Consider the following 12,314-nt stretch of genomic DNA (forward strand, 5'->3'; position numbering starts at 1 on the left):
ATGTAACACAAATGAAATTTTAAATGGGTGTGACCATGTGTTAACAATTCTCCATGGACACCCGATTCTTCTAGCCTCACTTATGGGGAGCTTGAAAGGAATACCTTGCTCACTCCTGCAATATAACATCACACAAAACCTCACTACACTACATGACCAAACCAACCATAAGTGTGAAATAACAAACCGTCTAAATCTGACAATAAATTATTTAAAAAAATAAGAAGCTGCCTGTAGCATGTATAAAAGATTGTGTAGGGTTGCCAAAATAAAATTGTAAGCAATAGCAACATTTCTAAATATATTAAAATGCTCAGTGCAAAGTGCTTGCTGATAAAACCCTCACACAAGTGACTTGTATTGTATGTTTGCAATAAAGCATCAAGTTTTGAAGGCAACAAAAAGCCCAATATAAAACATTAGGTACAGTTACTAGCAGACATACAAAAACAATTGAACAACAGAATATGGCTATGGCTTAAAAAAAAAAAGAAAATGTAGCTACAGGTTCACTTTAAGCCGCAAAAATAAAACTACATGTTGAACTCTTACAATAAAAGTAACAGTGAAGCCACACACATTAAAGATGACATACACACCTCTGTGACAAAAAGGCTCTGAGCTTCCTTCTCCGCATTGTCTGGAACAGTTGAACATATATATCTACCCTGACGCTTTAAAGTGGCTATCTATAAAGAAAATAAGGAGATTAAAAATTAAAAGTCTGGAAAACAAACGTCAATGCAGTTTTAAGAAATAAAGTATAGGATACAAATACATCAGTAACTTTTCTTACAATCCCTTTCTCATAGTTTGCTTACAGTATAACTTCTTCATAATTAAAGCAATCCCGATAATCATACACATGGTTGGCTGAGCTGGAGATGAATCCCCCCCTCACTGGGCGCTGACAATGACAGTATGGAATTTAGCATAGAACTACCAAAACAGATCTATACAGTTGAAGCGTAACTTTACAATAATTTGTCGGCCTGTTGGATACATGATGACATTTAGATAACATATTTTCTTTTTGGTGGAACAGCTTTTATTGGCCTTTGCATGCAGTCAGAACTAGGTCACATCTTCAGAGTGGCAGCTCCACATTCACACGTGATGTGGCCGATTTTAACATCGCTTGCCACAACATATAGGTCAGGCTGAAAACCTGCAAAGAGGTTCAGCAGAACAGCAACCAGGACAAAGATCTCTCGTTTTTCAGTGCGCAGTGCTCTCCCCAAATATGACCTTCTTTTATATAGAAAATAGTGTTCCAGATTGATTTGCATTAGGAAACACAATAAAGAAAACATACCACCCGTTTGTTAACTGAAAAAATGTGCTCTAAACAAGGTAACAAAGCCAATTTATTTCCCATATACTCTATTAAACTCTACAATTAAATGTATTTTTTAATTGATTACATTTCATTTTTTATGTATTTGTCTCTAAATTACTAATAAGATGTAGTAGCTGAATATAAACGCAGATATTTAATGTGTGACTTAAACCAATCACAGCACCTTGAAAAGCCATGCTTTGCTGCTTCCTTGTTGACATCTGTGCTTCTTTACATGTACTTTAATATTATTTTTAAGAGGGGACGGATGCAGTGGCTTCCAGTGCCTTTGTACTCACAAGGGCCTGGCTTCCTGCTTCTAGGACCAGTGATTGTTATCACTATAATGTTAAACAAATACTTGGGGTAAAAATAAATAGCAGGAAGCTTTCTCTGAGGAAATGGATTGAACAGAAGTTACAGGGTAAAAGCAAAAAAAAAGCTAAGCTTCAAGAAAGAAACGATACCTGAAATAAGAAATAAAGTGTGATTTAAATGTTGACAACATTTCAAAGAAATTATTCTCATTAATGGCAGTAATAAACTAAACAAGGTTTTGCATAAAGAAAAAAAAAAGATCTCTGTACTCTATGTGATGGATGACCCAGGGATTGCTGCATGTTTCATTTACGTAGCAGTATGCAGTCTACGCCCAACCATCTGGGATGAATTTAGATTTACTTTTAGCATTTACTTTTACAGTGCATAAGACAAAAATGCAGGTAAAATAGTATACTACATTATATAGGTGAAAAGCCCAGTACAAGACCTTTATCTCTCCCTGAACCCAGAGACAACCAAATATGCCAGTGTTGTGGACATAAATGGCTTATTTAACAGACCGCTGCAGGCAGGAACGATATCATACTAAACACAGTACCCAAACGTTAGATCAGTTTAAAGTATTGTTACTGCTCCGCATGTGGAAGTTTGCCTTCAAAATAAGTTTCAAAAACTACCAGTAACTACTACTGCTCTAAAAAATAATCTAACAGCAATAGTGGTCATTGAAAGCCTCTATATTTACAGAAATAACAATTCCCTTTTCTTTCCAAATTTCTACTTAATGTAGTAAGTTAAAGTGCATCTGTAGGAACTATTTTATATTGTAAATGGGAACGGATGAAACCCAAATTAGAATTTAGTGCTATACATTGTTTGGGAGAGTTCCCTTCTCAGTTCCTCTCCAAGAGACACAACAGGAAGTAGGAATTTTCTCCAAAGTGAAGGAAATCCCCACTTAGAAAGCTGTTACTAGGCCCACATTTTCTCTCACCTCCTGGCAAATGTAAAGTGGATTTCCAATCACCTTCTGTCCCAGCCAATGGTCATAAGAACAGTTAAAAGGGCTGGATTTTTCCAGGCACATGATTAATAAAAGAAGGGTTCTAACCGTTCACCAGCACAGAAGACAGATATGTCCCAGGCCTAATATTTAAGTTTTTCACTTTTTTGTATGACTTCTGAAAATGTGCTAGGCCCAAACAAAATTAACAAGAGTGTATTCTAGACTTAAAAATATTATTCTGAAATAACAATTATATCTTGAAACAGCAAGAGATTTACAATCTGTTTTGTACTGAATGCCAAAAGAACCTTGCTGTGAAAAAAGAATATACTGTTCAGGTTTGAAATATCTTGAAAGGTTTCAGAGATTAAATACCAGTGTGATAGCAGTTTTCTATTGTCACTGAGAAACAGCGGAAATGCAGTTCCTATCCCTGACATTATACCTACAAGCCAAACATTCTAGTAGGAGACGCCAATCTTTGCTTACATAGAGATCAAAACAAAAGTCATGTGAACTATGGGATATTTTCAACACTGAAGAACACCATGAAAGGTATTCTATTTAAATTTGGCATTTACAGAAATGTTATTATAACCAAATGCATTCCATAATTCAGTGTTATATGTCAATTAATTTGCTCATACTACAGGTCAGGGGTCCAACATTTGTGTTTTTAATTAGAGATATAACAAGTGGGGGTAAAGGAAGGTTTAGAACATATGTTGCAGTAAGAAAGAAAAAAAAGTAGAATTCTGTAAAAAGGCTTTGGGCAAAAGCTAAAAATGTATACAAGTTTTATGAAATTATAAACAAAAAATGTATACCATCTTTGCATATGCTTATGAAAACGTATTCTGCAGCACATGAATATTACGGTTACTATTATTTACTGGGATTTTACCACTGCTGTAGGCGCTGTCAGTACATTATCAATTGGTAATGTAAAGGCTAAGGCGAGAAATTAAATATCTTGGTTACCTGAAAATCATCATATGGAAAAAGGAGCATTTCCCGCAGAGCATCATTCAGTATTTGTGTCTTCTTCTGTACAATGACATTCTCATAGTCAATGGGTTCAATGAGCTTAGGCTTTGCCTGAAAAGTAAGAAATATACTTGTATTAAAATCTAATTGAACAGTTATAGATCCCACATGATGCACCCCACTCCCCGGTTTGATAAACTTTACCATATAAATGAAAAACAAATCAAAAATCAAAACATTTCTAAAACTTCTAAATTGCTTATGATGCCCACTGGTATGATTTTCATGAATATCTCTTACTATATGTACTATATGGTCTAGGTAGGGACTTACATATACTTATGGTACAGACAAAGTAACAAAACTAAAACAGATTTTACTGAAATAGATTCACCATGATCCAATAGTATACTAACATACCAATGTTTCTAAATCTTCAAAGAAAATCACAACCTCACAGAAAAAATGTTCATTCTGCACAAACATTTTCATAATTTAGGGGACTGCTACAGGTCAGTGGTTTAATCTCAATCACTCCATGTATTTGTTCTACAACTCCTTTGATCTCTACAGGAACTTTTACAACACATGAAGGAACAAAATCATGAGACTCTGTATCTTTAACCTCCTAAACCCTATGTTAAACATTCCAGGTCTTCCCATTTACAACCATCATGGCCAGCACACGCAAGTGTGTTAGCTACCTGAAGAAAAGGTAGGCACCATGAAACATATGGGCTTTTGTATTTTTGTTTTTAAAGTGAAGGGCAGAACGGCTGGCTCAGTGACTAACACTATTGACTTTGCAGCACTAGATCCACAGGTTTGAACTTTAGCCAGATCACTATGTGCAAGCAGTTTTTATGTTCTCCCCGTGTTTGAGTGGGTTTTCTCTGGGCACTCCAGTTCCCTTCTACATCCCCAAAACATGCAGTTAGGTTATTTGGCTTCCCCAAAAAAACTAGCTTAGACCAGCTTTTCTCTAATAAAAAATATCAATATTGTTAATTAATCTGACCAGAGATGTACAAATTGCTGATTGCTCAAGGAACCCCTGGAGAAAACCTAGAGTTTCATGGAACATGGAACACTGGTTGAAAAACAATGGCTTTGACTGTAATAATTATTGTAAGGAACCTTAGATTGTGAGACCATCCGACAGACTATTAGCGACATGACTATGGACTTTGGAAAGTGCTGCTTAATCGATAGGTGCTATGTATAAGTTATTAATAACTAAGCATTATGGAGACAAAAATACCACCACTGGACGTTTTAAACCTGCAGCAAAATACCTGCTAAGTATAATAATGTGCAAACAGTTTCCTTTTAGAGATTTCTTACAAAATTTTAGCAGCAATAGTTAAACAGATCCAATCTGTTGTGGAAATGAAAACAGAGAGTGATAGTGCTCTGACACAAAAATAACTTAGAAGACAGATTGCTTCTGGGTCAAAAGGGCCAACGTTTAATCTATGGAGGCTGCAAGTAGCCCTGTGAAGTAAACCCTGGGTTAGACTCTTATCTGAGAGTTTATGTGACATATGCGTTAGGGAACAAACTCTTTGGAGTATTTCTTCCAAAAATTACACTCTGGCTGAAATGATATCTGAAGAGAAACACCCTTTCTAAGCTTATTGAACAGCAGCTGCACAATGTAATTGGGTAGAAAGCAATTTATTGCGAAGACTGCTCTGAGTTTCGGTGTAGCCTTATCTTCATAATGAAATACCTCCACTTCCGCATCTCATGGGAAAGAGAAAACCTTTTTCTTAATTGCATACTTTACCCTCATCTAATCATAGTCGAGTGTCACAACAATTTCCTAGGAAACTGCCCAAGCAGAAAGAAGCGGTGTCACATGCTAGAAATTCAGCTTTACTCCCAGCACCATAAGACATTTTTTCAGTGGCTCCCTTTTATGTCAGTGACATGTTAGATAGCAGGAACCTACATTCCACTATTATCTCCAATCAATCCTTCAGTTGTCAGCAAAATGCACTAATCCAGAGCTTTCATACCTACCTTCCATAAAGGGTGTTGACGCTTAAACTGGGGCAGAAAAAGATGTGCTGAATTCACAAAATGTAAAAACAAATTAATTGCAATGCCTTTACTGTGAACTGATGACTTGTTTCTCTTGGCTGGAATACTTAAAATACAACAAAATGAGCTGTACCAGAGCAAGTGAGTGGAGCCAGTGATATGTGTCACGTTTTTCATTTACAGTACTCAGGTCTTTAGAGGTAAAAATATCCAGTTACTTCACAACACCATATTTTTGAACAGCAAGATAAAAATGGTTACAAGAAAGGATTATGGAGGAAACCACATTGTTTGGACAAAGCTATCTTTACCTTTTTAAGTGCAAAAATAATCTGGATAGAAAGGTGGACCTAAAAACAGTCAGTAGCTTGCATGGTAACTCAGTCAACCTATAATTTATTTAAACATATCGCAACTATGTTAGAATTCATTGACAGGTGCATCTGAGCTGCAGTTGACCCTGTTCTGACCTGCAACAAACAGATTTTGCTTTCCTGTAGGCTTGCAAAGGAAGTAGTTATTCCAGACCCTTTGATTAGAATAGGCTTCAAATTGGATTTTCTTTGTATTTAAACATAGGTAGGAATATAGAGCAAGATGTACGGGGGTGGTGGGGGTGACAACATTAAACAGCCAATAGAGCAGGTAAACAAATCATTTTTAAATAGAATTACATCTTGGATTTTGTAACCAGATAGACCAACCTGCTTTGAGTGTTTCATATTTATCATCTTTGATGGCAGACATTTGTTCATAAGCACATTGTAAATTCAAGTCTTGAATGACATCAGAAAGAAACATTATGGGGATGAGTGGCTGATAGAGAAGGGCTTATTGGGGATTCTGAGAGATAGAAGGAAATTACAACTCTGAAATTATTTTAAAAATAGAAATTCAAAAGAATCTGTGGAATATACAGGCTCAGAAATTTGTAAAAGAGATCCTATGGAACCATAGAGAACAGGATTTTAGTTTCAATTTGGACTGTTCGGCAGTTCTTTAGAGAAGGACGGGTAAAATATTTTTTCATTTTTTTTTATGGAAAGCCAAGTATCAATTCGAGCCTTTAATGGAGGGACTGTGAGAACCAGTAACAGTTATGTCCAATAAACATGCTTGTAAAGCAAGGCTCATCCTCTTCAGAAAAGGACAAAAGGCATCCTGGTGCATTTTATTTTTTGCACCATCACTTTTTTGTTCACTGGGGGCTTTATTAACAAAGCAAGCGGTGCTAACTGCAGAAAAAAATTAATTTTCTTTTAGTGTAATGTCATGGGCAATGAGTCTGTTGCCTGGGTTACATGGTCTGCTAAATGCTCTCCACCTCTCCTTTAGAGAGACAGATGTGCATATTTAAATCAACATGCAAACATGAATGTTTGTTGAAGTATTTTAGTTCTGTGTCTCAATCTTCCATGTTTGGCTAGCCATCATCTAAAACCTGCACACCCAAAAATTATTAATGAACCAAAAGCTACACGCATAACCTTTAACATATATAATAGTAAATGCTTACAATCAACAACAAAAGTTGACCCACTGTGACCCAAAATTCAAACATATGACTCCAGATGTTGATAGTATGGGGTAATAGCCAATCATGTCTTTAGTAACAACAAAGTTATTAAATAAAACAAAAAGGGAAACCCCAACTAAAGGCATATTACACAAAGAGAAAACCCAACGTATTAAATAGTTCAAGCTTTCCATCTCTTCAGAATGAAATGTATGTGCATATGTGAGTAAAGGATAGTTCAGGAGGCTTTTAGGGTCATATAATAGTTTGAATCTTTATGTAATGACAGGTTCACTTATAATATTATGGTTTGGAACTTGCTGTAAGACTGAAGATAGGAATAAAATTAGAAACAAACTTCCGTTTGAATTCTTTTATCCATTCTTGTCTTTACATAAGGGACTTCACAAATAGGGAGCAGATGTGAACGGAAAATACCACCCATATCCACGTTTATAAAGCAAAAGTCTCAAAAAAGGGAAAAAAAAGGAAATGATAGTTGGGACAAAGAAACAAAATGGAATAATGAATTTAAAAGCTCAATGCAGAAAATCACTAGCACGTGGTAACAGCTGGGACTGTAACAATATAAGGGAAATCAATGAAAAGAGATGACTTCTATAATACAAAAAAACAAAAACCACAGGAAGATACTACAAAAAGAAACCCCAACTATGACTCCAAGAAAAGCAACACACTATAATAATTAAGATGTGGTTTTCATATCCTGCTATGAAGAAAATATAAACTGTAGGATGTGTATGCAAGTTAGCAGGGGCCATAACACCTACAATGTAGATTATTGGTTTCCATAAAAATCATATTGTGTACCAAATGCAGCACCACTTTTAACAGATCTAGTCATGTGACTGTCGGAATGATCGTCCCAGGAATATATACATAATCTTATCTGCCAATAAAAGCCCCACACAACCACTTCATACTAGCACTTTGATATCTGTAAAGCAACTGGCATCCATTGGCTCTTTTCCAAATCCTAGAATATATAGAATCACATGATTGTACCAGAGATTTAGGTTTGGTCTGCCTTGTCCATTGAGATTGACAAAGCTGATGACTTGGCAACAATGTGGATCTTAAGCTGATTATACAAGAGGCAATTTTTGAAAGTTTCCATTACATTTCACTTTTTAAAAAAATACCAATGCAAACTGGTTTTCAAAAAAAATTATTGATAAAAATTGCCATAAACATTGCATGAAACCACCCTAATGCAAGTTCAAATGTGTACTGAATTGATCTGAACTCCAGTCTTCCCTAGTTTCAAGCTGGGAATTGATGAACGCTGTAGATGGCCATTTTACATACATTATTGTTTTGTTTAATGAACATTTTTTTTCAACACAGAATAAAATGGTCATACGCATGGCTGGCACAAGTGCCTGGTTTTGCCTTTCACCAAATGCAATTAATTCACCACAACACATTTAGACAAAAAACAAAATAACCCCCCAAAACCTGGCAGATAACTGGCAGAGCCTTAACATCCAACACACTTCCATGTGTGACGAGTGCCAAGGAAAATGTTTAGTTGTTTATAGAATTAGGAAGAGGTAAAATGGTTGTTAGTTTTTATTCCCCACTAGAGTTTTCCTATTTTCTTCCTGTGCCCGACGTGTACAAAGAATGGAGTGTGAGGGATTCCCCAGGACAGTAAATTAGCAATAAAAACACTCTCATTGGTTCTAGCCAAGCCAAAGGTCAGTATTTAAATTGGTAGAGGTGATGAAGGAATGTCTGAACAGGCTAATATTGGAAAACATTGGGGGGGCTGGGGGAGGATCCGCACAATACTTTGGAATTCTCCTATATATAAAATGTTCTGTTGAATGCAGTGAGGGGCTGACTGCTCACAGACAGGTTTGTCACAAGAGATAGTATCAAAATGCCTGAAGGAATTTTAGCACTCACAACATCAAGAGCCTGTGAAAAGTCTGCAGAAGGTGGGTGTATCCAAAATAGAAATTGCAAGGAAAAGAATTTGCACTTCAGAAAGAAAAGGAGAAAGACCACAAAGCACATGAATATTTTAAATACGCTGAAGGAAAATTATCATGTTATGTGGCCATGGATCATGATAATAAGGCTGATCACCAAGGCATTCTAAACATTTACAATGTAAAATGATCAATTTTCTTTTAAATATAGTGTTCTATTCTTCCTGAAACCATCTATAAACCCACTTTTTATGAAACAAACTGTGGTTGATTTAGAGTCATCATTCTACAAAGGAATTTTCACTTAGATTGCTAAAGTCATCCAATATGTGCAATCAAAAATCATGTTTTTTTTTTTTACGTTTTCCTTACACATAAATGGGTATTTACCACCTTTACTTTGCTAACTGAAATATGCCTTGCAGAAAGATTGCTAGAAATAATCAGTCAAAAGAGCTCTAGTAAAATCAACTCTACCATGTACTATACTGCCTGATGAATTATTTATTGCACAATATTGCACTGTGGAAATTAGTATATTGCTCTAAAAACACAGGAAGATCATTGGAACTAAGCCCACTATACTCGTATTTCCCCAATCTGTTGCAGGGCGCCACCATCTTCTTCCTTTTCTCATCCTGGAGATGTAAATTGACCAGGCACTTTGGAGTTCACACTTCATTCGTTCATTCCCAGCATGTGGAGAGAAAGCTGAGCAGGATCCGAGTATCCTGACATGGGACATCCTGGGACATTTAGGCAAGTTGGAGGGATTGTTGTAGAAGGGACATTGTCTGTACCTTTCTGCACCTGCCTGATTGTGAATTTTTAAAAGTGGAACTGTAATTGGAATTGGAAACTGGAATAAATAGAATGTGGACTGGTAGACTGAAACTTTAGTTGGAAATAGTAAACTTTGAGATTTCTTTTGACAGCTAGAGCAACTGCTAAAATAACAAAAAAGGAGTTTGACAGGGCTAGGAACTCCCAAAGGTTAAGGATATCCAAAATTGTTCCAAAATCTTAATTTCACTATACCGGCTTTGTTCTCTAGTAGGCAAAAGAATGAGTGAGAGTTAAACACAAATGAGGAAACATTAAAGTAAATGGAGTGTTCTTGCGGAATAAAAAAAAAAAAAAACATAGGTAAATGATTTTACATCATTCCAGAATAAAGTTTTTACCCACATAGGGGACTATAAGGCTCAGCAATTCAGCAAATGTAAGGAATAGAGTAGGGCAAGGTGGGGCATTGCAATAGAAACACACAGTGAGGTTATAGCCTAAAGCCAGAGTAGTTGTTAGGCAACAATATGGAAACAAAAGTTCTTGCAGAGGAAAGTAGAAGGAAAACAATGTAGCTGACAGAAAGGAAAGCAGTAGAAACAATAGAATACAAAGAAAGAATAAACACAGCAGAGAAACACAAACATAAAACAGAATACAGGCAGAAAGTAATAATAATAATATTGATAAAAAAAAAACCATAACAAACAAATGTAACTTCATGAAAGAAATCACAAGGCAACAAAAAAAAAAAAAGCATATATACACTAAGTATCAGCTAAAAGACTATCTCTTCTGAACCTTGGGAGGGGCAGGAAAAACATGAAGAATCATAGGAATGCCTCCTTTCCTTACCTTCCTTTGAGCATTAACCCAAATACCTGAATGCATGAAGACCATTCTTTTTGTAATAGTAACCAGCGCCTATCACACTCACAGGGAAAGGAGAGTGTGGTCAATTAGCAAACATTAGCATACAGCACTCAAATGTCTGCATTTAAGGTGGGTAAGATTACATATTACCATTTATGTAGTGCTGTGAAAGTTGAAATCAGGCCTTTAACTTGGCCTATACAATCATGCACTTTTTTTAAACAACAAATCATCATCGTCCAGGTATTTCCTTTAGCTTTCCCATAGAAAGTCAGCCAAAAAATGTGAGCACAAAGTCTTGAGTGAGTCTCTGTTTTAGAGCCAATAGTGTGTAGCACTATCACTTGAACTGCAGCGTAAAAAAAAAAGCAGTGATATCCTCTGGCATACTTAAAAATCCTGGAAACCAATGCTAGCAAAACTAAATCAATCAGAAAGAGAATTGGTAAAGTATGAATAAAGAATGACACAAAAAATGATGATGACCAAGAAATCATAACATAACGAGAGAAGTTACACAGAGGAGCAGATTTTCAGTAAACCTTTCTGAGAGAAACAGGCTGCCGCTGCTAAACCCTTTTTCTAGCTGCTGTATTGATAATCTGCCTAATATTTGGACCCAGAACAAAAATGCATATCAGACAGACGGAAAATGCCAGAAATTCCCCTCAAGAAACAAATAAAAGAAAAGAAAAAATATATATATTTATACAGCCAAAACATGTTAGAGGTAAACCCAGCTACTATACAATAAATAAAAGGGCACATAGTGATTTCTTTTCTATCTGAATAATATGCATACTGTATTTGTTTTGGGTTAGCAATCTAATTGAAGGCAGAAGATAGGTCTGACACCAGTAAACTAGCATTTTCCGAGGGTTGTCCGAAAAGATATTTCATTTCTTTCGTGAAAGGTTTTCATTCAGCTTTCTGCAGTAATATCAGTTATTTCTGACAGCTGTCACGCTTTGCACACCAGCATCATTATTCTTTATAATGAAGATGCCAATTATATATTCAATCTTTGACTCGAAGCATAGACGCATGGCCAGTGAACACTACAAAAGGCAGATAAAGGTGGCTGCCCACATCTTCCAACCATGGCTTGCAAGGCTCCAGCACCCCAGACTGCTCACCCCTGATCACTAGCTGGTCTAGGCACCACTAGATCGGATTTACTGCTAATAGGAAGGGTTTGCAAACATTTTTATCCTTCTAGTTTTTAAATCCTTTTTCTAAATGGAGTTCTGTTCTATGTTTTTTTTCTTTCTACATGCTTACTACTCCAAGCTACGTGTCCTACAGATTTGTGAGAGTTTTGTTTGGCTAGAGCTAGCTCTACATTGTAATAATTTTCAATCAGTATGAACACACAGGGAAGAACAGCACAAGGCTGAATCCTCTGCCACAATAATAAGACTGAATATTTAATCACATAAATAAGCCTGGCCTTGTATAAACACTCAGTAATAGCAATATTTACATTACATGGTATGGTCATCTGCATATTTCGAATATTAA

At 36.0% G+C, this 12,314-nt stretch overlaps 1 protein-coding gene across 14 annotated transcripts in view; it reads right to left on the reverse strand.

Moving 5' to 3' along the window:
• The window catches only part of DOCK9 (dedicator of cytokinesis 9), a 132,742-nt gene that overhangs the window by 75,545 nt on the left and 44,883 nt on the right, over positions 1-12,314 (reverse strand). For all 14 annotated transcript variants that reach the window (XM_072411472.1, XM_072411481.1, XM_072411447.1 and 11 more), the window contains exons 2-3: positions 3,609-3,725; positions 600-689 (exon numbers count right to left, since the gene is read on the reverse strand). In XM_072411472.1, the coding sequence (XP_072267573.1) occupies positions 600-689; positions 3,609-3,725 (207 nt within the window). The remainder of the gene's footprint in view (positions 1-599; positions 690-3,608; positions 3,726-12,314) is intronic.

The sequence above is a fragment of the Pyxicephalus adspersus genome, chromosome 1 (assembly GCF_032062135.1).
Source record: "Pyxicephalus adspersus chromosome 1, UCB_Pads_2.0, whole genome shotgun sequence".
In the NCBI taxonomy this organism is placed as follows: domain Eukaryota; kingdom Metazoa; phylum Chordata; class Amphibia; order Anura; family Pyxicephalidae; genus Pyxicephalus; species Pyxicephalus adspersus.